We start from the raw sequence: 24,643 nt of genomic DNA on the forward strand, positions 1-24,643 counted from the left end.
CGAAATACGATGGAATGGACACAATATCCTCAATAGAATGATTGATGGATTGTCAGAATAAGAATAAGATTTTAAAACGCCGGAGAACAAACAAATCCCGGAAACCAGCGACAAATAGACTCATATATTCAATCGAAGATGAGTGCGAGCGCAAAGGAATGAATGCAGATGGAAACCACCACGCAGATAGATGATCAGACGAATGAGAAATGAGATGGAAGATGCCGAGTAGATACGGAAAGGAGGGTGGTATAAACAGATTGGAGATATCAGGTATCAGCTCGATGCTCGAGAAAGGCGAAGATTTCAATAACGGGAATGTGAATTGCAAGATTCAGGTTCAGATTTGGGTTCAAATCGCTTGTAAAATGACAGGGTTCATGCTCGCGCTTTGCTTGCGCGGGTATTATGCAGAGGTTGGGATGGGGATTATGTATGTATTGTCGTAGACTGTGCTCGTGAGGTTGGTTTCAGATGCTTGGAAGTGTGCGATTTAGACTGTTGGAACAGATCAGGTCATAAATGGGTTTGGGTTGCGGATTAAATTAGAAAATGACGAATCGTTTCTGCTTGGCAGGCTTTTCGACTTCGGCTTCTGGATCTTCCATGTGGTTAGCAAAACGAGCACGGATATCGAAATCGGGGTTGGTTCACTCACCCTGGCCATTACTTGGGTTCTTATCCTTGCGCTCGGCTTTCTTGAGTCGGCCTCCGTTGCGTGTCGCTCCATTGCGACCAGCCACGCCTGTATATGAACCTTCTGCAGCAGCTCGGATTGTAGCGATGCGATGCTTAGCTCGTTCATCGCCCTGGTCCGCCGCCTTGACATACCACACATTCGACTCGAGAGGATCACGTCGACAGCCAATACCCATTTCAGTAAAGTAGCCGACAGCATATTGAGCCTTCGCGAGACCGAGGTTCGCAGCCCGGAGAGCCCACTCATACGCCTCGTTCTCATCCTTCTCGAGTACAGGCTCCGCACCAACGAGATACCACGCACAAAGCGCCATCATCGCTACCGGATGTCCGTTCTGCGCGGCACTGGTGTAGAAATGGATACTGAGCGCCGGGTCGCGCGGACAATTCAATCTCCCATGCTCGTACGCATCGCCGAGACGATAGCAGGCCTCCACATGGCCCAATTCCGCGGATTTAGTAAATAGCTGCGCTGCATAAGTAGCATCGGGGAAGACGTCCTCTCCGAAACCCCTCTCGTGCATCACACCGAGCTCATACGGACCGGCGTTATACTGCGTGTCTGCAGACTCAGTTGCGCGCTTCATCCACTTAACACCTTCGCGGTACCGCTTGCCCAGCCCCATATCGCCAGCAATACAGGCGTTGGCCATGCGCATCATGGCGCCCGGGTGATTTTTCGACGCTGCCTGACGGTAGAACTGGACTGCGCGGCTTCCGTCGACACGACATCCCCAGCCGAACTCGTAACACAGCGCTGTGCGGTAGCAGGCTTCGACGTGGCCGTGTTTGCTGGCTGCGAGGAAGAGCGGGAAGGACCGGTCGTGGTCTTCGGCGCCTTTGCTGAAGAGGCCTGATGCGTACCCGTCGCCGAGATAGTACTGTGCGAAGGGGAAGCTGCGGTCTGCGAGGCGCTGGAGGATGGATTTTGATTCGCGGAGTAGACGGGCGCGCGTGATCGGGCTGGTGTCTTCGAGGTCCACGGCTGGCATCTCGCGCATTGAGTTTACCATGAACACGGCGAATTCGTAGAGCACGGTTGGCTCGTCAGTTTTCTTTACGTTTGCGAGGTACATCTCGAATGTTTCTTTGTGGCTAAGGAGGGAAGCGTTGTTTCCGACGGAGGCTTGGAGACGCGAGTTGTCGAATTGCGTGGTTGGGCCTGGCTGCGGGTATGATGTATTGAGCAAATCGAGTAATGATGAGGACCTGTTTTCGGGGGTTCCGAACGAGTTCCGTGACGAGGATCGCGCATGTAGATACGGCGATGCGGAAATATTTCGGCGGTGACCACCGTCTGAGGCCGAGGAGTATGTCGAAAGAGGCCGCGAAAGCCTTGATCTTCTAACGGCAAGCTTGTCCGTCGAGGCGGACGGGTTATTCCCGGCATTGGGTGTGGGGTTCTTTGTATGTGCCGCAGGCGGCTGCTGCTGGTGGTGGTAGGTCAGAGGCTCAGGCTCGTAGCTGTCTGACGCCTGCGCCACGCTATCCAAGCTTCCTCGCGAAGAGCCGTAGCTCTGACCCTCGCGCTCTAACGAGGAGCCGCTCTTTTTCGGGTTTCCGTGTCCCTCGTCTTTCTGCGGCTCTACCACCGACCATGAGCCGCTGCTCGCTGGGGTGTGACCGTACGAATGCGAGTGTGTGTAGTGCGGGGCCTGTGTTAGGTCTCGCCGTGGGGGGTCGGCAGGATTCCAGCTTTGCTGCGGTTGCTGCACGGGGTTGTCGAGGGACATATCTGCGAACTCGGGGAGCTCCAATTGCGGTGTGGTGGGCCCACTGTATGCGCCTTCGATGCGCGCGCTCGAGGCATCGGGAATGTCTGCGCCATGTGCAATTTTAACTGGTGAGCGTGGCGAATTCTGAAGGACGGGAGAGGTTTCGGAGTGCGAGGTAGAGATTGGTTTGCGGGTGAGGATCAAGCTCTGGGGTCGGTTCGGGATGGTCCGTGGTGATTGTGGTGATTGTGATGCGGTGAATGGAGGTGAGGATCGGACGTAAGCTGGTGGGGGAGAAGGCAGGGCCTCGTGTCCCGGGGCAGGACTGGCCATGGTGGAGAGATATTAAGGAAGGTCGAAAGCGAGAAGTTGGGGATCCATGAAGAAAGGCGACTGATTTAGTACTTTATGGGGACGTGGAGAAAAGCGAAGATCGCTCAGAGTGGACACGACACTATTAGAGATATTTTCATCCAAGCACGTCAAGGGAAAAAGAGAGGCCAAGCGAGGGGAAGAAAAGGAAATAAAACTAATACAGCATACTAGTTCCCTTCAAGTAAAATACTCGCACTCTCTCTTTTCTTTTATTCTTTTATTGTTTTATGTTTTTATCGTTTTTGTTTCATACGCGCCCTACCTAATATGGTGGAGTGGAGATGATCTATTATTGTCTCTGCCACATTCTCTCGTATAACCTAAGAAAGCCAAGAATCCAAAGATGATGCCTATCGGGTTTGATAATAGGGCATTCCGAGACATGCCATAGTCTAACAGGTCTAACAGCGCATAAGACATGCCTCTATGGAGTAGGGTAGATACCTTTGAACAATTCCCCTCTTTCACTGTGGAGACGGGCCTTTAAGTAGCATTTAGTGCTTCATTGTTCTTAGTCCGTCTCTAGGCCGTCTTTAGTCTCTCTTTAGTAGTTCAGTAGTGTCCTTAGTGTCCGACCTTTCCGGGGCTCTGTGCGTGGCAGATGTAGCTGGAAAGTGGAAGTACCTGAATATTATACGGACATTTTTACCCTAAGTCCGCCGCGTACCTGGAACTCAATCAGGAGAGACGGTCAGCTTTTAGTATTGACACCTATTTAAAACAAAGGGCTTGAGCGTAACTGAAATTATGAATATTGAGTTTATTCAATTCCCCTCAACCATATCTATCTGTCAATGTATGCTCCTTGCAGCGGTCAACCACACCGTCAAAGCACAGACAAGCCGCACAGTGCTATCAGCTCGTATGACGACATAACCGATGCGGCAACTATATAGTACCAGACATCCCTCACAGTACTGAGTACTGGGCACAGGGTACTCGGAGTTAGCTTACTGTACTCCGTACTACGTCTGGTGACGCGGAGATATGGATACCGTCAGCATTCCAGTAAGGGCCGAAGAACGTGGCCTGACAAGGATACCGGACTCCACGGTAAAGACCTCCCAGCAAATCCGAAGTCAAGCTGGTTTCTAAATTGGGGTTATTGGGTATTTCGAACTGAAAAGGGAAGGAATTGTCTGCAGGATGTGATACATTCCTTTCCTCGTGGTTCAAGAATGTCAATGGAAAAAATATATCTTCGAATTCGAAATGGAATGGTGCATATGCACTATGGGGCCCATGGGCTGTATGGATTCTGGGGATTGCCGTGATGATCGGCCCGCCAGTGTCGATCATATTGGTCGCATTGGCATTGAGCTACGGAGTCCGTAGGTAGGACAGGGGTATCCTGGATTTTTATATCGAGACAATACTGATTCTTGACTTGTTTCAAGTACTATGTACCTACTGCGTGCTCTGGCTGGAGTTTACATATGTAGATTGGTTGTACAAATCCTTAATCCTTGTTTTGTCAAGGGTTCATACATTCCTACATCTATGGTGTGCATTACCGCTTATTATATCTCTTGAAGGTTTTGAATTCTAGACCACACCGACTCGAAACACAATATTGTTATATTGTTATTAAAGACATGTATCACAAAACAGTTTATACGGGTTTTCCACCGGGGTGGGATGAAATAGGGAAGCTTAACTATATTTATCAGTAACCAAGTGGCAATTAACTATTTAGGGGCGTGGCCGTTAAACCCAGTCCCCGTGGAGTCAGGGTCTTAGCTCAAAATAGAAAGACCCCGTGATCAGAAGGGAATGTCTTCTTGGCTGTCGGCTGTTGTTCCCATTCTTATGTTTGTGATGGATTCTTATGGATATTTTTATTAATATGAACCTTGGAAAAATACCTTGTTAACCGTGGGAGAGTTAGTGTAATTCACCTATCACCTTGGAGAGATAGTGTGATTGGGATTGATTGGGATTGCCCCTAGCGACAAAGAAACCCTTTTGTTTTTGTTTTTTGTTCATTTAATATATGAAAAGTACCTAAAACAAGCCTAACCTCTCCCAGGCTAAGCGTCATTCCCGGATACATCTTTGTCTCAGAACTTCCCTTTTTGTTTCTCTTTTAAACACATTCGCTATTACTATTACTACTACATTCGCTCCTCGCTGTGTTTTAGATCCTTCCAAGGTTCAATTTCTTGCATAGGTGGGGACTTTTTGTTGATTCTCCACCTCGTTGCACAGGCCGACCGTACCACTTTCGCTGAGGACTCTCCAATTTGCAATCCGCAACTCTAGTTGCTGGTCGATAATAGAGAGATTGAAGAGATCTCATAGATTTGAAAGAGATTTCAACAGAATCGCGAGTCCAATAACTCGCATTATCGAGGATCGGGTCTGCGCATTTGACATGTTTCAGTCGGCAAACCACAGATCCATATCGTGAACAGTCTTCTCCACAACCTGCTGCTAATGAGCGGCGAATAACCAAAGTGAGTGCGCCAGCGGCAGATTCAAATCTAACCGAGTAAACAACCGCCGAGAGTCTGGATTGACTGACATTAGTCACCTTCGTAGCAGTGAGATGTCTTTGCCGCAGAGGCCAGGCAAACCCTCACCTCGGCGCGAAGAAGCCCGCGCATTTCGCGAACCCTCTCAGCGTCGTCGACGAGATATCGACTCGGGCGCTTACAGCGACGACCCCACGTCCCCCTCCCACCGACACCGTCGCCGACATTCCAGCCATCGAAGAACAATGGACACGGACGAAGAGCGCATGGACCGAGGCGGCGAGGTAAAACACAAAAAGCGCATGGTCAAACCAGAGCGCAGGAAGGATGATCGGGAACAACCCAACTATCACTACCGTCAAAAATCAACCCGCATGCCCACGTTCCCCTCGACGACGGGGAACGATCCGTTATTGGACAACAGAGATGGCGAGGTGGAGACAAACAGCTCGCGCAGCATGGATATGAAGTCCAAGGACGGTTTGTACGGTGCGCGGGGTAATGTCAACAAGCCCATGGAGCGGGTTCCTAGTAGGCATCGCTCGAAGAAGAAGAAGAGAGGCTCGCGGAGGTCGTCCAGGGGAGCTGCAGATGAACAAAGACGTCTGAAGGCTATTGAACAGAGTGGCCCGCCCGAGCTATGGCCCACATATTGTGCAGTGCTCACATTCTTCATCCCGGACTTTGTGCTAAAATGGTTCGGCATGCCGGAGAAAGAGCAGCGCAGTGCTTGGCGGGAGAAGATCGGCCTTATCAGCATCATTCTGATGATTGGTGCTTTTGTCGGTTTCCTGACTTTCGGTTTCACGGCTACGGTTTGTAGCTCGCCCCCGGTTCGATTGAAGGTCAATGAAGTCAATTCCAACTACATGATCTTCCACGGAAAGGCCTATGACTTGGCCGGTTCCAAGCACCCCGGTGTCACTGGTATCCCCGCTGGTTCGAATGTTATCTACGACTTGCCGCACAAGTATGGCGGACAGGATGGCAGTTTCTTCTTCCAGCAGGTCAACGGTGCGTGCAAGGGATTGATTACCGCTCAGCCTGATAGCGATATTCCAACAAACTCTGCTGGAGATCTCGGATGGTACTTCCCCTGTGCGCCCTTCAACCAGGATGGTTCGTCCTCGCCGAATTTGACCGTTGCACATTACACGGGCTGGGCTTGCCATACTAGCAAAGCGGCCCGTGAGCCTTTCTACGCCCTGAACAGTGATGGAGATGTATACTACACATGGGAGGATACAAAGAACAAGAGTCGTAATCTGGCGATTTACTCCGGAAATGTGCTCGACCTTGATCTTCTCGCCTGGTTCGACCGTACTCAGGTGTCCTATCCCAAACAATTCGATGAGCTCCGCAAGAATCCCAACATCCGCGGTGTTGATCTTACCTACTACCTACAAAGCGGGGAGGAGAAGCAGATCGGCAAGTGCTTGGCGCAGATTATCAAGGTCGGCAGCATCGACACTGATACGGTTGGCTGTATCGCGTCGAAAGTCGTGCTCTATGTGTCCCTGATCTTCATTCTCTCTATCGTGGGTGTCAAATTTGCTTTCGCCCTGCTCTTCCAGTGGTTCCTGGCACCCAGGTTTGCCGCGCAGAGCACGAGTATGTCCTCCGACGCCAGGACTCGCAATCAACAGATTGAAGACTGGTCGAACGATATCTACCGGCCCGCTCCACGAATCGCCGAACCCGTCATTACCGATCGCCTGAGCAAACGTGCCAGTTTCCTCCCGACCACTTCCCGTTTCTCGAGCCCGTACAATGTGAACAGCAGCACTGGTACCAAGCAAAAGCCCATGTATGTCACGATGGCTAGCCAGAACTCGACTTCTCGTCTCATGCCCAGCTCCAACTCCAACCCTGGAACTATGTACAAGTTAAGCCACAGCGGTAGCGGAGGCACTCTGAGCGCTGATAACTCTCGGCATAATCCTGTTGCCAGTCGGACTAGTTTGGTTCCTCCCGGTCAGGGTCAGCAAGACCCGGGTTATGCTACACTATCAACGGATCACGACGGCTTGGGCCCTGCTGGTTTCATTCACGAGGCTGTTGTTCCTCAGCCTCCACCTGAATGGCAGCCATTCGGCTATCCTCTGGCTCACAGTCTTTGTCTGATTACTTGCTACTCTGAAGGTGAAGAGGGTATTAGGTCGACTTTGGATTCTATTGCCATGACCGACTACCCGAACAGCCACAAAACGGTCTTGGTCATCTGTGATGGTATTATCAAGGGTAAAGGAGAGGAATTCTCCACCCCGGATATTGTGTTAGGTATGCTCAAGGACCCTGTCGTTCCCAAGGACGAGGTCGAGCCTTACTCTTACGTTGCTGTGGCTACTGGCTCCAAGCGACACAACATGGCCAAGGTCTACACTGGATTCTACGACTACGGTGATGCTTCGATCATCCCAACGGAGAAGCAGCAGCGTGTTCCCATGATGGTGATTGTCAAGTGCGGAACTCCCCAGGAGTCGACCCAGTCAAAGCCTGGTAACCGAGGCAAGCGAGACAGTCAGATCATTCTCATGTCATTCCTCCAGAAGGTTATGTTCGACGAGCGTATGACGGAACTTGAGTTCGAGATGTTCAATGGCATGTGGAATGTCACAGGTATCGCGCCGGACTTCTACGAGGTTGTTCTCATGGTGGACGCCGATACAAAGGTGTTCCCAGACAGCTTGACCCACATGGTCTCGGCCATGGTCAAGGACCCAGAAATCATGGGTCTCTGTGGAGAAACCAAGATCGCAAACAAGACTGACAGCTGGGTAACAATGATCCAAGTCTTCGAGTAAGTTCTCCACCGTTTATAGGGTAACCGGCAGAACAACTAATCCCACGACAGGTACTTCATCTCTCACCACCAAGCTAAATCATTCGAATCCATCTTCGGTGGTGTAACCTGTCTCCCTGGATGTTTCACCATGTACCGAATCAAAGCCCCCAAGGGCGGCCAGAACTACTGGGTGCCCATTCTCGCAAATCCAGATATCGTCGAACACTACTCGGAAAATGTCGTCGACACCCTGCACAAGAAGAACCTACTGCTCCTCGGTGAAGATCGCTACCTAACCACCCTGATGCTCAAGACCTTCCCGAAACGTAAACAGATCTTCGTCCCGCAAGCCGTCTGTAAAACAGTCGTGCCAGACGCATTCCTAGTCCTGCTCTCCCAGCGCCGTCGCTGGATCAACAGTACCGTCCACAACCTCTTCGAACTGGTCCTCGTGCGTGACCTGTGCGGAACTTTCTGCTTCAGCATGCAGTTCGTCATCTTCATCGAGCTTATCGGAACCCTCGTCCTTCCTGCCGCCATCTCGTTCACCATCTACGTCGTCATTGTCTCCATCGTCAAGAAACCCGTCCAGGTCATCCCGCTGGTCCTGCTCGCACTGGTCTTGGGTCTCCCGGGTGTTTTGATCGTCGTCACAGCACACAAATTGGTCTACGTGCTCTGGATGCTGATTTACCTCATCTCGCTTCCGGTGTGGAACTTCATTCTGCCTATGTATGCCTTCTGGAAGTTCGATGATTTCAGTTGGGGTGATACTCGTAAGACGGCTGGCGAGAAGGATAAGGGACACGGTGATGCCGAGGGTGAGTTTGATAGTACGAAGATCACGATGAAGAGGTGGCGGGATTTCGAAAAAGGTATGTCTTACTCTGGACTGTTGGGATGATTTGATGGATGTGTTGATACTAATATTCTTGTCAGAACGCCGCCTGCGCAGTGCCTGGTCACAGCCCCATGCTTCGACGGATCCTTATCCATCGCAGTACGAGACATATTCTCATTATTAACGAAAGCGATAGCGATAGCGCTTGTTTTATTTTATTTTTTCGTCTTTTGATTCTTTGTTGTTTATGTTTTCTCCCGGATGCATCTGGTTTCGACGTGATTTATTGTACCATTTACATACCGGCGTTCAAATATTCTTATAATATAGTTCCGAGCGTTGCACGACTGACGAGTTGATTATTTCTTACGTGTGCTCATATCCTACTTGATTCATTCTCGTTTTTTTTTTTTTTTTTTCATTGTCGCGTCTGTCTGAACTTTTGCTTCTTGTACATCGATTTGGACCGGGCGCACCATCCTGTTGATACAGATATAGTAGTGAATAAATCGTCATACTACTTGACAGAGCGTAATTGAAATAACGTGTTGAACCCTGTAAGGCAACATGAACTATCATATAGTTTCTGGCTTTTCACAGCCCCATGCTGTCAGCCCAAGCCATGCCCAACAGGATCAAAGCGCAAGTCACCGGGCTTATCCGGGTTGGATCTGCAGGCGTGAGATGTGCTATAAGTACTAGATGTACTCCCTGCATTATCGACATATGCGAGGCTCAAGGTGATCTGTGATCAATAAAGAAGACGGCTTTGTTTGATTTCATTTAGATTTCATTAGTCTACTCTACATGCTTAATCCCTGAACTATAACTATTTATTCTTCTACTACTCCGTATCCTCAAGTAATTAATACAGAGAGTGATAGATAGTAGACTTGAATATCAGACATCTGGAGCTGAATATCCCTGTATTCTATGATGTATCATCTTTTGCTAGATGTATGCTTTCTTTTTTTCTTTTCACCTCCCCGAGATCACCGAAAAGCCGGAGAATGACCGAAAAGCCGGAGAAAGTCAACTCTCTCACGTTTCTCCCCTCCACGTTCTGACTGCATGAGAGAATATCAGAATCAATATATCCCTTTCTTCCTTTTCTGTTTCCTTGCAGGTTCATCTCCGAAAGAGTCTACCGCGCACTGTCCTATGGGTTCTCCCATTCTCCCCCTCTATTTCCCTTTAGATCAGCCCACAGCTATCGGCGTTTCGCCCGCCACTAGTAGTTATAGCGGAAGCCGATATTACAAACATTACTCCGTACAACATTTACATTTACGTGGAATTTTGATCTCAACTTCATCTTTCCTCCCCGGCTTCTCTCCTACCTCTTCTCGGTTGAACTCGGCATTGCCGTCTCGCCCGCTTTCCGCTCTCCGCCTTTCCCTACTCGCGTCATATACGCGGGCTTGGACACCAACCGCCTGCAGTGTGGGGTTGAACTCTCCGAGTCAGCAGTCATCTGCGAGACAAATCGCTGCAGCAAAACCCAGTGTGAAATCCAGAAAAGTGTCACTGTAGGTGCACTCTGGTTTAATTACTGGATCATTTTCCTCCGGTTGTGCGACCGCCGCTATCTACCATCCCTGTCCATTTGACCCTTTAGGACGTGATCATCCGTCCCGCCTTGCTGCACGGTGCCTGGAATAGGCAACTAACCCTCACACTCTGGGTTCAAAGGTACATCTTATCGGAGTTTCAAGAAAGACGTCCATGGCGGGCGATGCTTCATTCCAGCACCTGTGACTCTGCGAATCGCCCCTCCGACTACCCTGCCCGCTTGCGAGATCCCGCTGCATCGCCGCGCCATGTGTCATGTGATATCGATGGTCCTGCAATTCAACACCGAGTCATGAATCCTTCTCCACATCGTTCTGCTACGGGGCTGTCTGGTCGGGAAGACGATGCGACGGCCTTGAACTCGACTCTCGATTCGGATACATTTTCTACGGATCGATTTGCTTCTGCGACGGATATGTCTTCCGATATCGATCGCCGTTTACATGACGTGGGCGTTGCGGCTCTGGCTGCTGTGTCCCAGTACCCGCGTGCGGTGGATAATACGCACGAGGACTCTTTTATGGTCTCGGAAGTTGTCAACGCTGTTACGAGTGCTGGTAGTCCTTCGGATTATCGACACTTGGACTCGGACGGTTCCTCGCTGCCGGGACACAGAGGTCATTTTCAACAATCTGGAATGGGAGGTGTCCCTGCGGCTGGACCGGCGTTTGTCTTTGGTGCGAACCAGAGTGGCGACGTCGATATGGAGACGATTGTCCGGAACTTGATTCACCGCACCGCCGGCCGGCAAAATATCGCCATCGCTCCAGCTAGCGGCGACATGGAGGATGCTCAGAAGGATATGGTTGGGGATTACGAGTCCGCTACCATGGAAGATAACCCCTCGCCCTCGTCGACTTCCGATGATGAGCTTGAGGACTTTCTCCGATTCTATCCAGACGAAGAGGAGTATTATTATCAGCGCAAGGAATGGCCGACCCATGAAGCCGAAATGCCAGACTGCGATCTGGATGACTTTTACAACAGTGTCAGTTATGACGATATTGATGTGGATCCCCAAACTGTCGGGTTGTCTGTTACAGAACCTTTGGGGAATTACACCGACGATCAAATGGAATTCGCTGGACCACACCCCGCATCAATAATCCACACTTCCAGTAAGGCGCTATGGCTTTTGAGACGAGACCCTAGCTAATTCCCCTATAGCATACGAGCGCAATTTCACTATTGATGAATTCATCCAGCGCTGGATGGTCTCAATAAACGTCATTCCCCAGGGCTTCCATTCCGAAAGTCGAATTCCGCCACAGCTCCGTCCGCTCTCAAAGATGATTAGCTGGAAACCCCCACACGAGGTTTTTCGGCCGTCTGGATGGAGACGTGACTTTTACGATCTGCAGCAGATCCCATGGACAGAAACCTTACGAGTAACACGGTCCGATGCACGAGCCGTGCGCGACGCCTGGTATACTTCGTACCACAACTTGGATTACTCCCACATCAGCCATGCAAAGCGCCTTCCACAAAACGAAATGTTTTTCCGCGCGAGCTCCATGCACACTTCACACAAAGCGTCTATCGAGCACTTCCAACTCCGCAATCTGATGTCGACTCCCGCATCTAATACCGTCCATTTCGCCTCCAGCTCCAAAGTATTATCCTGGACCCCAACAACCGGCGACGCACAGTGTATAATCGACATGAGCCAACCAGACCCCGAGTCAGGCTTCCTCGGTCCCGTCAAAATTTCCACTATGAAAACAGCCCACGGCCTCACAATCGCAGGCGGGTTCTGCGGTGAATACGCCCTACGCAGCACCAGCAGCTCCAGCCCCGGCATAAAGGGCCTCGTAACCCCAGACTTCAACGACGGCATCACCAACCACATCGACATAATTCCCAACCGAACAGGCCCCTCCCCAACCGGCGTCTTCGCCTCAAACGACAAACACCTTCGCATCCTCGACACAGAAACAAACATCTTCACATCCGACCAAGAACTCTCCCAACCAATAAACTGCACCGCCACATCCCCAGACAGCCGTCTGCGCGTCGTAATCGGCGACTCACCAGACGCATGGGTCATAGAATCCGACACAGGCCGTCCAGTCCACCCTCTCCGCGGCCACCGCGACTTCGGCTTCGCCTGCGCTTGGTCCCCAGACATGCGCCACATAGCAACATCCAACCAAGACAAAACAGTCATCATCTGGGACGCCCGCACCTGGCGTCCACTTGAAACCATCGACTCCGACGTCGCGGGATACCGCTCCCTACGCTTCTCCCCTGTCGGCGGTGGCCCGCGCACTCTCCTATGCACTGAACCTGCGGATCGGATTTCTATCGTTGATGCGCAGCTCTTCCGATCGAGACAGGTGCATGATTTCTTTGGGGAGATTGGTGGTGCAGATTACGCGCCTGATGGCGCTGAGATCTGGGTTGCGAATACTGATCGTCATTTTGGTGGGTTTATGCAGTATGAGCGTCGACAGTGGGGGCAGCGTGTTGGGTTGACAGATCTGCCGTGTGAGTGGGTTACGGAGGAGGAGTTGGAGGTTGATTCGAGGTGTGTTTTGAATAAACGGGAGAGGGGTTTGAGGTTTTTGAGGAATTTGTCGGATGAGGAGCATGATGAGTTGATTCTTTGATTTACTCCCTGTTGTGCTTTCATTCTTTGATACGTTGATTCTGTGATCTGTGAGATTTGTGGATGTTGTCGTCTCTTATGCTTGATGGGATGACCGTCTTGTCTGTCTGTTTTCCGTCTCTCTTTTCTTTTCTTTTCTTCTGGGTTGGTATACTTTGCGCCTTTTCATCTGCATCTGATACCCTGGGCTACGGAGTTGGAGGTTGTTTATATTCGTTTCTTTTGTTTTTAGAGTATTGGATGTCGATTCATGATGATATGTCGTAGGCTCTCGTCTTGATAATGTGTTCTATTTAGTTCCATTCAACTTGACAGTACAGATGCAATCCAACAGAATCCTAGAATTCGTCATCTTGGCCTGAGGCTAAGATACTGTACTTTTGCCTAGACGCAAACATCTAGACAAGGGTTAGGAAGGCAAGATCAAGTAATCTGACATCGACCCCGCCCAGTAATGTGTCCTTTCATTTCTTCCCCTCTCTTTTTGCATTGTGGTTTGTCAAAGCTGGATATCCTGAAGCCTCCTGCATAACGGCTTGTTTTACCATATCAGTTCAACCTTTACCCTACATCCTCCCGACTACAAGCAGCAATAAAGCATCACCAGGCTCAAAATGGAAAATTTGAATGAGGCGATGGGAAACGTTAGCTTGGGTGGTCCATCTGAAGATCCAGATCAATTGCTCTTCAAACCTCAAGCAGGTAGTGGATTGGCGCCAACGGCCTTGGATAAGATTCCCCGGTACCTGTTTCGGGTCGCCTCCACCCTTTCCAGTGGAACAACAAATGGGATGTGGGTGCATTCGGAGTCGGCCTATCAAAACCAGAACTTCTTTACGGAAGATATTTTCTTTGACCTGGATGACGAGAAACGAAAGTCCATAGCTCAAACACTTAACTTACATCTTCGATGGTCCAGGGGGAAGAAGGTCGGAACCGACAACTTTGTTTCATAGACCAGCTCGTTGCCCTTCGCGATACAGTACATCTACTACCGGCATCTGAGCCCCGAGGACGGATCGAGTTTAGAGGATATCAAGTTATATGTGATAGATACGACACAGTTTCCTAAAGGGACATTTCTTCCTGATCTGGATCTGATTAATGCATTCTGGAAATACGATCATCACTCACCGCGAGAAAAGGACCTAGAGGATTTCCGCTCCCTTCGCAACCAAACTAGATATTATTTTGGAGAATACCTTTCACAAGGATCACTGAAGATTCAGGGCAAACGCGAGATTATATCCGCCACGTCTCTTTTTGAAGGTGACCGATTGCGCCATCTACAGCCTCATTTTCGTGTATTCGAAGATTTTCCATTCAAAAATAGGAATCCGATATGGGCAAACGAAGTCATTCGCCTTCGTGATGTTATTTGGCAGGCTACCGATATACGAACTTTATCGCCAGAAGAGATGGAAGGCCGTTTGGAGGCTGTCAAGGAAATTGTACAAGATCTTGAACCAAGCTGGAGATTCCCTCTTGCTATTTACTTCACATCACTAATTGGCTCTGGATCTCTAATTGGAGAGGGAGGTACGGCAATTCACAATGTCTTCTCAAGCTATTTCAGATCTACCTTTCCTGCCGGTGAGTCTATCCATATTTCTACGCTTTGTAGACACGTACTATTTGACCACGGGTACTAACAATATTCTGAAGGGCAACAACCGTTGAACCCTTCCAGCTTTAGGACTGTCGTATCAGAGAAAATGCCGGAAATAAAACAAGTGGAAAGACTTGTTCGTGAAATACACAAGTACCACGCATTAGAACAAGCACTAGGTCAGTGCACTCGCCATATTTTCTCGCTCTGACTCTCTTTCTTCCTTTTTTTTGACACAAAATTTTAGAGCGCATCACCGCAGCCGCATTAAATATTCGCCGGTTACATATTGGTACTATTTCCCCAGATAATGGACTTGCTCTTGTTGTGGCCGATCCAAATGAGCTGCTGGATCATACTGGCCAAACCCTTCTAGCAAAGCTTCGCTCAGTGCAAGATCTGTGTGGAACGGTTATATCCTCTATTTCATCCAATGCGGTATAGGTAGTGCTATCTTTCTATATTTCTCTTGCGCGTGTCTATTTCAGTCATGGCGAGTGACAGCACAATATGGCGACTGTTTATTGGCTGAATATATTCATTGATTATGAATATCCGCAAGTTATCATGAATAGGATATATATTCGAGCACCCAGAAAAACCTCCAATCAATTGCGTAACATACATACCTCCTGGCTTTTTATTATCTTTTTGGAATGGATTCAATCTAGTAAACCGAGTACTGTCTTATACAATCTCATGGAGGCTGTTGGCAATCACACCGAACTCAGGGCTTGTGGGTCAATCCCACAATTTCGAGGAAGTGCTGCTGCCACGCACTGGGGACATCCATCCACCCACATCTAGGAATATATAAAGTCGACGCTCCCCCTACTCCTCCAGACTCCACCGCCATGGCACCGCATTTTTTCAACAAACTTTTCAAGCGTAAAAAGAAAGGACCGAAAGAGCCCAGGTTTACATTGCGAGAATGGTCTCCAAACGCAATAGGAATCTGGGATTCCACCTGCGAGATCAACGGCGATATATTCAATCGATGGAAGCTGCCGATCCAACCAGAGCAACGCCCTCGCAGCCCTGGGGCTCGACAGAAAAGCTCGCAGCAGCAAAGTTCGCTCTTTCGTCTCCCGGCTGAGATCCGGAGACTGATATACCTCGAGCTTATGGGCGACCGGCGAGTGCATATTCGGTATTTTTGGAGAAAGCCATCGGCGGAACCGCACAGTGAGCCTCGCTGGCGCTGGTGGCATGCTGTTTGTGACCATTCTGATGGATTTATCGATGATCCTGTTGAGGATATCTGTTCAATCTCGGGCAGCGAGGGGCCCACGGACATCCTGAAGCCCAAAATTGGCAGCATGGAGTGGCTGAGATGTTGTCAAGTCGGGTAAGCTGGTATTTCCCCACTGTCAGAACATTGACTTATTATCGTACAGATATGAAGAAGCATTGGAAGTTCTTTATGGGACGAATGTCTTTGCGATGAACAAGGTTATGGACACCCCTTTTCTGATATCAAGGAATTTGGGACCGCGTTGTGCATCTCTTATTACATCTGTGGACATCTCATTTGTTGTTGGCTTCTGGGAACCGGGGCAAGCTGAGGACGACTGGATGGCAACCTATTACGCGTTCTTTGGGTTATTTGAGAAGAGTTTCCGCGGCGTGCTCCGGCTACGTGTGCTACTTCGAATGCCGCCCTGTGAGGCTCAAGAGGATTTATATACCCCTGAAAAGGGGAAGGTGTTCCTCAAACCATGGGAAGGACTCTTGGAAGGCCGGGAGTGGACTCGACTGCAGCTTTGCGTCCCGTACAATTGGCACGATTGGTTTCAAGAAATCAAAGGATCGATGCCTGAGCTAGCCAGATTGGAGCTTGTATCTACTTCATGGGCCGACCACTCACTCGCCCCCGTAGATTTGGCTTGGTCAATATAAATTTCTATGACCTATTCTATGTCGAAATTGTGCTCCCCCACATACAAGGTTTACAATCCGGGGACTGTGTACCGACGAGAGTCGGAATGGGCATCTGACTCGATATTGGAATACTCATCCAACATCACGTCGATCCAGGAGGCTGAGCAGGAACAATCAGAACTCGACCAGTTCATGGACTGGATATCTTCACCTCTGGCCAAACGAGACAGCCCCACGATTGGAGTTTGCGGTAGGAATGCCGGTTCGGGAATCCTGCCTGATTCCATTGGAAAGATATTCCACCCTACCAACCTTGGCCACGAGTTAATTGCGTCCTATGTCACCTGGACGATTGGAAACGCCATAGCCAAACGCGAAGGCGTTACCTCGCCTGCCTGTCAAATCGTCGATGAGATCACCTGTCACTCAAGCAAAGGATCCAAAGGACGCCCACACGGAAGAGTTTTGCAAGGATGCCGTGCCAGACATGAATGGCAGGGACACCGGAACGCTTTTCAGCAAACGGTACAACAAAAACACACTTGATGACGTGGTTTTCACCGTCACCAAGGACACAGGTGCTGCCGATTTGGATTCGAAGACCTCCAACACAGCCGTGAATCGTATTTTGGACGGCTGTGATGGCAACAACGACGAGAATCCAATGAACTGGAAATCCGGTGACACCTACGCCAACGGTCCATTCACGTATAACATCGCCCCCGTTCGGACTAACCGGCCATCCCCCCCCGCCCAAAACGCCCTCGGCTAAATGCACGGGTGTTAATCACTACCTTTGGCATCGTTACAACATTCGGGGCGCCGGATGGGCCACCTGGGACAAGGGTCAGAAGACACGCCGAGGTAATAGCACACGCTGCTTCGGCCTAGGACTGGCGGGTCGGTGGTTTGAATACTTTGATAAACCAGACTCCGATGGTTATGAGTGGCTGGCCAAGTTCATCTCACCGATTGCGACTGAGGCACGATGCTATTCAAACAACAAAGTCCAAAAGTGGTCGGGGGGTCCATCAGATGACGGGTGCCACTGATGTACGATAGACAATATATTTAGGACCAGCCCTGAAGGAGCTTGCATAGTGTTCTTTATATATATACCTATATATATCCCCCCTCTCTCTGTTTGATTTCGCGCGGCGTTTCTTTGTACCCTTATCGAGGTTCCGAAGTTATGGCCACACAGTTATCCACTTAGGTGCTTCCAAGGTTTGCATAGATGGATGCCCAGGTGGCTTGTCTTTCGTTGGTCTTGCTCTCTCGCTGTAGATTCCTTTTTCATTTTCTGTATCGTACATCGTTTAGATGACTGCGAATAATTATGTTGTCGTGACAGTTTAGGAATATATATTTGTTTGTGATAGGTATATAGAGAATTATACGTAATTGTTCGACAATCCAAAGGGTGTTCATGCGCTTTAATCAATATACTAACAGTTTTTTCTGAATTCTACTATTGTATTTGATCAATACTCCATTCCATCCACGGTTGTATACATGATGTATACTCCAGCCCGGGATGGAAGAAGCGAGTCACATGACTTCCGGGATCGGTGTATATATACTCCGATCATATTAAGGAACCAACATCCACCAGGGCTGCAGGGAGCATGGATGGATCACTATGTATTTTGTAGAATCTAGGATATGTAGTACGTAGTGAAGGGAAACGGTGTATCCACAGATACTTCATGGTTCTTTGCTTCGTGAATATATCCCATGCATGTACCAAATGTTGTTCGCTCTATTATAACGAGAACACCACCTAGGGAGTGCTGCAACTTCTGCTCAGCTTCCTAGTTTCTTCATTAAGCTCCGAAATATCGCCTAAAACACACTAAAACCACTAAAGCCAGCCAAAAACAATCCAAAATCAATAGTCAATCCCCGAAAACATCCACTTAAAAGCCCGCAGGTCAATAATTGGCCACCTCAGCTCCGATCCACCCCATCCGATCGAACAGCGAATCGCCCAAATCAGCGAGATCAACAAAAAATGCCCCGCAACCCCTCCTCGTCCAACCTCAGCTGAAGCTCTTCCATTCCATTCTGTTCTTTGAGTTTTGCTATTAAATTTATACCGTTTCCATTTCCACTTTCTCCTTAAACCACTCTATCTCTACCTTACTCCCATTCCCCATCTATTTACTCCAACCATGTCTTACCGCGATAACCAACAATACGGCAGTGGTGGCGGCGGTGGCGGCGGCGCTAGCAACAGCTACTACAACAACGACGAGGACTTCTCCGGCCGTAACAACAACAATAACAACAACAACTCCTACGGCGGATCCAGCGGTGGTTACGGCAACTCTAACGAGGGCCGTTCCAACCAGGGCTACGGTAACCAGAACCAAGGCCAGGACAACTACAACAACCAAAACCAAGGTCAGGGTAACTACGGCGGCCGTCAGGAATCACACGGTAGCGGAGGCTACGGAAACAACAACAACAACGACTCCTATGGTGGATCTAGCGGTGGCTACGGCAACCAGAACCAGAACCAAGGAAACTACGGCGGCCGTCAGGAATCCCACGGTAGTGGAGGCTACGGCAACAACAACAACAACAACTCCTCCTCCGGCTATGGCAACTCCTCCTCCAACCACCACTCTTCCAACAACAACAACAACAACGACGACGACTTCAGCAGCGCCGCCTCGCACGCACAGGAAAACCACAGCAGCGAGGACAAGTCCCTGTTCAGCTCTGCTTTGAACTTCCTCAAGGACCGCAAGAGCTCCGGCGATGACATCGACGAGAATCAGGCGGCTAATGCCCACCAGGCCATGTACGGATCTGGTAACTCCTCCAACCAGAACCACGACTCCAACACCATTGGTGCCGGCGCTGCTATGCAGGCTCTGAAGATGTTCTCCGGTGGCAGCAGTGGCAACAGTGGCAACAGTGGAAGCAGTGATGGTGGTATGGATAAGAACAAGCTTATCGGGCTTGCTATGGCTCAGGCTGGAAAGTTGTTTGATGAGAAGAATGGATCTGGTGGTAATGTGGTATGTTATTATTCTTTTCTTTTTGATTGGGGATGATGGCGATACTAATGATTGTTTATAGTCCGGTGACAAGCAGTCTGCCGTCAACTCTGCTGCCGAGATGGCGCTTAAGATGTACATGAAGAACCAGGGTGGTGGCTCTGGCGGTTCTGGTGGACTTTTGAGTCTTGCTAGCAAGTTCATGTAGATGTTTCTCTTTGCATATGTACATGTCTGGCACTTGAGATTTTTTCTCTTTCGAATTTAGTGCTCGTGTGGCTTTTTGAAGAACAATCAATCCATGAAATCAGCGGAAGGAAGACAACAGCATACCGTTTAGAGCAAATGTAGCCGTACATAACGTTGCACATTACTTGGAACGTATTACTTATTGGCCGTGGTACTGGTTGGTGCACCATCTATTTCCTTTTACTTCGACAGCTTGCCCCTGCCAACCATTAAATTGGAAAATCAACATTGTAATTTATGTTTCCGCCAGTATACTTCATTAGATATGAAGCCTGTAAATGAGAATAGTTTAGGCTCAAGCATTCCCCAACCTTTTCACTTCCAACCAACCCTTTCGTGTCACCCAATGAACCCCATTTTCTAATGAAACTACATTCCCCTCAAGGGCCTTGACTGGATCAGTTCGATTCTAAATATGATGCAACATGTCTCAGCTATCGGTGCCGATGGAGAAACTCCATGAAAGACCAGCGAGGTCCGCAACAAATATATAGTTGTTTACCCACAATCTAAGCTATCGTCCTCGCTGGTGTAGGTAGAAGTAATATTTTCAATTTCGATCTCCAGATTCTTGAACAGAATGCTGGACTGGGAGGAACGTGGTTTGAGAACCGCTGCCCCGGACATGCATGGGACATTCCCTCCTATTCTTTTCAATAGTCACTACTGGGCACTGATAACATCTAGTATACTTGGGCGCTGAATACCAAATGGTCCACATTTTGTGTCTCGAGTCGAGAATTTCTTGACTATACCCAGAATGAATAAGTCGACAAATTCCATTTGAGAAAATATGTTCAACAGTATATCAAGCTTAGCCCGCTCCCTAATCAATTTTTTTGCGCATCTACGTAGTACTGTGCACGTGCCGAGTTATGCATTAAGCTTATCCCTGGTTTTCATAGCATACGCCACTCCCGTCTCAACCGTCAACATAGATTGTGCAGAAACACAGGCGCAGATCAATCCCAATCGAGTTTTTCTAGTGCATTTATCGCTCATAGTGTGCTATGACTACGGCATAAATCCTTGTAATGCTAAACTGGAATATGTGTCAAGTTAGTGCGATCATAACTATGCAAGAAACAGTGTGCACAATTCAAAATCAAAAGGACATGGCAAGGTGAAGTTGTTGGTTTATATAGTGTTCCAAGCCTTTTATACTTTCCTTTCATCCCAATCTATTTATCTCAGCTCAGAAGAACATTCTCGTAATCCAAGATGCTTCTTCAATCCGCTTCAAGTTTGCTTCATGAACACTATATTTCGGTCATCGGCGCTTTAGTACGCTTACTCCCTTCCCTCTATTAAGCCAGTCTCGCTAATGTGCTAATGTGCTCTGGTTAGATCATAGTGGTATTAGTCTCGCAGGCATACTACCAACTCTTCATCAATCCTCTCGGCAAGTATCCCGGACCAAAGTTCGCAGCTACATCACGTCTACCTCAACTATACCACACCTTCAAAGGCGACCTGCTTGAATGGGTTAATGGACTACATACCACGCACGGCGATGTAGTCCGCATCGCCCCAGATGAACTAAGCTATGCCACTGGCGAGGCGTGGAAGGGAATATATGGCCACGCCTCTGCAGGGAAAAAGGTCACGGAGAAGGACTCTCGATTCTACGGTCCATCATTTAATGGAGCTCCAGATATTATCCGCGGAAATGGACCTGATCACTCCCGCTTTCGTCGGAACTTCTCCCACGCCTTTTCTGATCGGGCGCTCCGAGAACAACAGTCTTTGATCTGTGGATATGCGGATGATTTAATTGACAACCTCCGCAGAACGATAAAGGAGGACCCCGAGGCAAAAATCAATATGGTCCGCATGTTCAACTTGACGACTTTTGATATCATGGGAGATTTAACCTTTGGTGACTCCTTGAATCTGTTAGATGGAACTGGTAACTTAAATTGGGTGTGCGCAGTTTTTATCAGTATAAAAGCCAATGCTATCCGCAGGCTGGCGCGCTACGTCCCTTGGACCACTCCCATTGCTCAGAGACTCATTCCAAAGGAGCTGAAGGAACAAAGTGTCGCTCATTACGAGGCGTCCCGGGAGCGTGTTGATAAAAGGATTGACGGCAACCGTACGCTGCAGAAACCTGATATATGGGGCATCGTCATGAATCAAAAGGAGGATCTTCGTCTCAGTCGTGCAGAGATGTATGCCAATTCCCAGGTTTTCATGGTCGCAGGTACTGAGACTACTGCAACTGCGCTAAGTGGTTTGCTCTATCATCTCCTGATGACGCCTGAAAAGATGAGTATCATTGTAGATGAAGTTCGTGGGGCTTTTCAGAAAGATTCTGATATTGAAATGAGAGCTCTGGAGCATATGCCATATCTCAATGCGTGCATTGAGGAAGGATTGCGCATCTACCCTCCAGTTCCAGTTGGTCTGCCTCGCATCACTCCTGATGAAGGGTTGCTTGTTTGTGGTGAACATATCCCAGGAAAGGTATTTATTTTTCGCTCCATATTTCTATTGTTCCTAACATTTGAATGATATATTAGACTACTCTGTCGGTTCATCACTGGGCTACCTATCGCAGCGCTCAGAACTTCAGGCTGCCAAATCAGTTCATCCCTGAGCGTTGGATTGGTGATGAGTTTGCCACTGACAATAAGACTGCATTCCAGCCATTCTCATTTGGCCCTCGCAACTGTATTGGGAAGAAGTACGTTCTCTACTCTCCGGGTAGTGGTTTAGTGGTTCTAAGGAGCTAACGATTGAATAGTCTAGCATACCACGAAATGCGGCTCATTCTGGCCAAGGTGCTGTATAACTTTGAGCTTTCTCTTCTCCCTGACTCCATTGGTTGGGAAAAACAGAAAACATTCTTGTTGTGGGAGAAGAACGACTTGATGGTTCAGCTGAAGGCGAGAAAATAAAGGGACATAATGATTTTGGAAAGAAAATTACCTAGCTCTATACATCATCCACCAGGAAGAAGTAACATTGACAGGAACATATCTGTTTGCATAGCATAGCACAACATCTCATACACCTCTGGCTTTTTCCATCTTCCTATCGGAATTTTCTTCGCATCTAGAAATAGTATTTGTCGACTTAACCTCCAATAGAAACTTTAGTGGAAGATTATTCTTCGTCGCTTAATTACTCCCTTGGATATCCGTTGGCAATTAATCCTTTTATTGGCCTCCATGCAGGTTGATAACTACTTAATGTATCTTACATGTATTTTATTATGCTGTCAGGTGAGGTTGAATATATTTGCTCAGACAAAAAATAAGGCTGGATGATCTTGTCTTCTTCGTCTTTCCTTGGGCGGAAACCTGACCTCGTATACCTCGCTCATTGTCCAAGAACTACCCCTCTAATTTGTGGCCTTCAACCGCAAATGGAGACAGATGCCCGAGTCAGCGATATGCAGACCAGTCAGACTACTTTATTTCAAATTGGCTACTTGTCAGTTTATCCAGCCGCACTAGTGCCTCGTATTGGTGATTTGAGTTAATATTAATAGCTTGTTGCGGTTTGAGGGAAGCTTAATTATGCGTTTCCGGTTATCGCATACTTATTACAGCTTCCATTTGCTAATTCCCCCTAAATCTCCGACTCGCGCAGCAGAAATTATCGAATCTGTTGTATTCAGCTAATTGTTCCCGTGGCAACCATGACAACCCACGTATGGGCCGATGGGCCATGGCCACTAATCACAACCCCTTCTAAAAACCAAGACGTGGTAAGAAATCATTTCTAACTCTCTATTTCGATTACATTTTATTGATGCTTTTTCTTAGTCAAAACATGCGGCTATCTACATCGCAAACGAGATGGCCTGTGCCCATAACTGCATGATCCGGGGCCTGAACAGCATCTACCTCCAAGCAGAGTATGTCAAGAAACCTCAAGACATTAAAGATTTTCTGTTTTTCATCAAGTCCTGGGCAGACTGGGTGTCCCACCATCATATTCTCTAGGAAAAACAGATGTTTCCCGGCTTTGAGAAAGCCATTGGCACGGCTGGCTTCCTCGACACCAACGTGGAACAACATCATGCTTTTGAGCTGCAGCTGAAAGCTCTTCTAGAGTATGCCAACCATACTAACCATGTGGATTACGATGCCGCGACGGTCCGTAGAATCATTGAGGAAATGGCCCCCGGTTTCCACCGCCATCTAAGCGATGAAATCGATAGTCTTCTGTCAATGCAACCTTATAATGGAGCAGCGCTGTTGAAGGTGTACAAGCATTGTGTAGCTGAAGCAACCAAACAAGACAAGGTATATTGTTACCAACAGGGCCTAGAGATTCAATGAGATAACCAATGCTGATAAAATCTTCCCTCACAGCAAGTGGTCCCTCCTATGGTACTCGGTCTGCGGGATGTTACATTCAAGGGAGGAAATCAGTGGCCTTCACTGCCCCCTATGGCTGCATGGGTGATATCTTATGTTCTGGCCCGGCGGCATTCTGGTTCATGGCGCTTCCTTCCATGTGACAGCTGGGGAAAGCCTCGCGCATTGGCATTTGGACCCGGTGATGATAACGAAGCAACAATGGGCTAATAATGAGATATGCGCTTCGTCTTACTTTCTTTTATTCTAACTACTGCTGCACGAAACAAGATGGTAAAATATGCCTAGTATTCAAATAATTCCAAATAGTTTTAGTATTGGTGGTCTAAAGTGAAAATAGAATTAGTTTGATCTAGTCCCACTCAGGCATTAGAGGTGGGGAAGTCTATCCTTGTCTATATAAGCTTTCCTGGGATATTTAATGAACCAGTCAAACAGCAGGGTCTCTTATATCTTGTAAGCATGTGCACAGCCCGGCTCCGCTCTAAGGTTCTTG

At 48.5% G+C, this 24,643-nt stretch overlaps 8 protein-coding genes across 8 annotated transcripts; 7 read left to right on the forward strand and 1 right to left on the reverse strand.

Annotated features, from left to right (window-relative positions):
- Nucleotides 1-304: 304 nt before the first annotated feature.
- On the reverse strand, nt 305-3,010 carry chs3 (putative chitin synthase activator (Chs3)). Its single transcript, XM_065606000.1, has 2 exons — nt 659-3,010; nt 305-595 (listed from the first exon to the last, which is right to left on the reverse strand). The coding sequence occupies exons 1-2, from the start codon at nt 2,745-2,747 to the stop codon at nt 546-548; spliced, it is 2,139 nt and encodes a 712-aa protein (XP_065460949.1). The 5' UTR covers nt 2,748-3,010; the 3' UTR covers nt 305-545.
- A 2,327-nt stretch (nt 3,011-5,337) lies between these two features.
- chsF (chitin synthase CHS3) lies at nt 5,338-9,073 on the forward strand (the record flags this gene model as incomplete). Its single annotated transcript, XM_040960333.2, has 3 exons — nt 5,338-8,063; nt 8,118-8,923; nt 8,988-9,073. The coding sequence occupies 3 exons, from the start codon at nt 5,338-5,340 to the stop codon at nt 9,071-9,073; spliced, it is 3,618 nt and encodes a 1,205-aa protein (XP_040809221.2).
- Nucleotides 9,074-10,753: 1,680 nt separating this feature from the next.
- On the forward strand, nt 10,754-13,070 carry N7455_008878 (WD40 repeat domain-containing protein; the record flags this gene model as incomplete). The annotated part of the gene is made up of 2 exons (XM_040960334.2): nt 10,754-11,579; nt 11,629-13,070. 2 exons carry the CDS (start codon nt 10,754-10,756, stop codon nt 13,068-13,070), a joined length of 2,268 nt encoding a protein of 755 aa, XP_040809235.2.
- Nucleotides 13,071-13,683: 613 nt separating this feature from the next.
- Nucleotides 13,684-15,122, forward strand: N7455_008879 (uncharacterized protein; the record flags this gene model as incomplete). The annotated part of the gene is made up of 4 exons (XM_065606001.1): nt 13,684-13,998; nt 14,026-14,662; nt 14,735-14,857; nt 14,926-15,122. 4 exons carry the CDS (start codon nt 13,684-13,686, stop codon nt 15,120-15,122), a joined length of 1,272 nt encoding a protein of 423 aa, XP_065460950.1.
- A 410-nt stretch (nt 15,123-15,532) lies between these two features.
- On the forward strand, nt 15,533-17,331 carry N7455_008880 (uncharacterized protein; the record flags this gene model as incomplete). Its single annotated transcript, XM_065606002.1, has 4 exons — nt 15,533-16,026; nt 16,076-16,553; nt 16,626-16,940; nt 16,996-17,331. 4 exons carry the CDS (start codon nt 15,533-15,535, stop codon nt 17,329-17,331), a joined length of 1,623 nt encoding a protein of 540 aa, XP_065460951.1.
- Nucleotides 17,332-18,733: 1,402 nt separating this feature from the next.
- On the forward strand, nt 18,734-19,775 carry N7455_008881 (uncharacterized protein; the record flags this gene model as incomplete). The annotated part of the gene is made up of 2 exons (XM_040960348.2): nt 18,734-19,588; nt 19,650-19,775. The coding sequence occupies 2 exons, from the start codon at nt 18,734-18,736 to the stop codon at nt 19,773-19,775; spliced, it is 981 nt and encodes a 326-aa protein (XP_040809218.2).
- A 1,262-nt stretch (nt 19,776-21,037) lies between these two features.
- N7455_008882 (cytochrome P450) lies at nt 21,038-22,716 on the forward strand (the record flags this gene model as incomplete). Its single annotated transcript, XM_040960285.2, has 4 exons — nt 21,038-21,100; nt 21,164-22,282; nt 22,339-22,502; nt 22,563-22,716. The coding sequence occupies 4 exons, from the start codon at nt 21,038-21,040 to the stop codon at nt 22,714-22,716; spliced, it is 1,500 nt and encodes a 499-aa protein (XP_040809259.2).
- A 746-nt stretch (nt 22,717-23,462) lies between these two features.
- Nucleotides 23,463-24,357, forward strand: N7455_008883 (uncharacterized protein; the record flags this gene model as incomplete). Its single annotated transcript, XM_065606003.1, has 4 exons — nt 23,463-23,531; nt 23,590-23,745; nt 23,770-24,072; nt 24,142-24,357. The coding sequence occupies 4 exons, from the start codon at nt 23,463-23,465 to the stop codon at nt 24,355-24,357; spliced, it is 744 nt and encodes a 247-aa protein (XP_065460952.1).
- Between the last annotated feature and the right edge of the window lie 286 nt (nt 24,358-24,643).

Source organism: Penicillium solitum (genome assembly GCF_028829755.1).
Source record: "Penicillium solitum strain IBT 25940 chromosome Unknown utg000005l_segment0_segment0, whole genome shotgun sequence".
NCBI classification, from domain to species: domain Eukaryota; kingdom Fungi; phylum Ascomycota; class Eurotiomycetes; order Eurotiales; family Aspergillaceae; genus Penicillium; species Penicillium solitum.

Excerpts from the sequence above, each read along its gene's own strand:
- chs3 (XM_065606000.1), bottom strand. The coding sequence starts at position 2,747 with ATGGCCAGTCCTGCCCCGGGACACGAGGCCCTGCCTTCTCCCCCACCA. Across the intron at positions 596-658 it reads GAACCCAAGTAATGGCCAGG|AAGCCGAAGTCGAAAAGCCT; the intron begins GTGAGTGAACCA and ends TGGAAGATCCAG.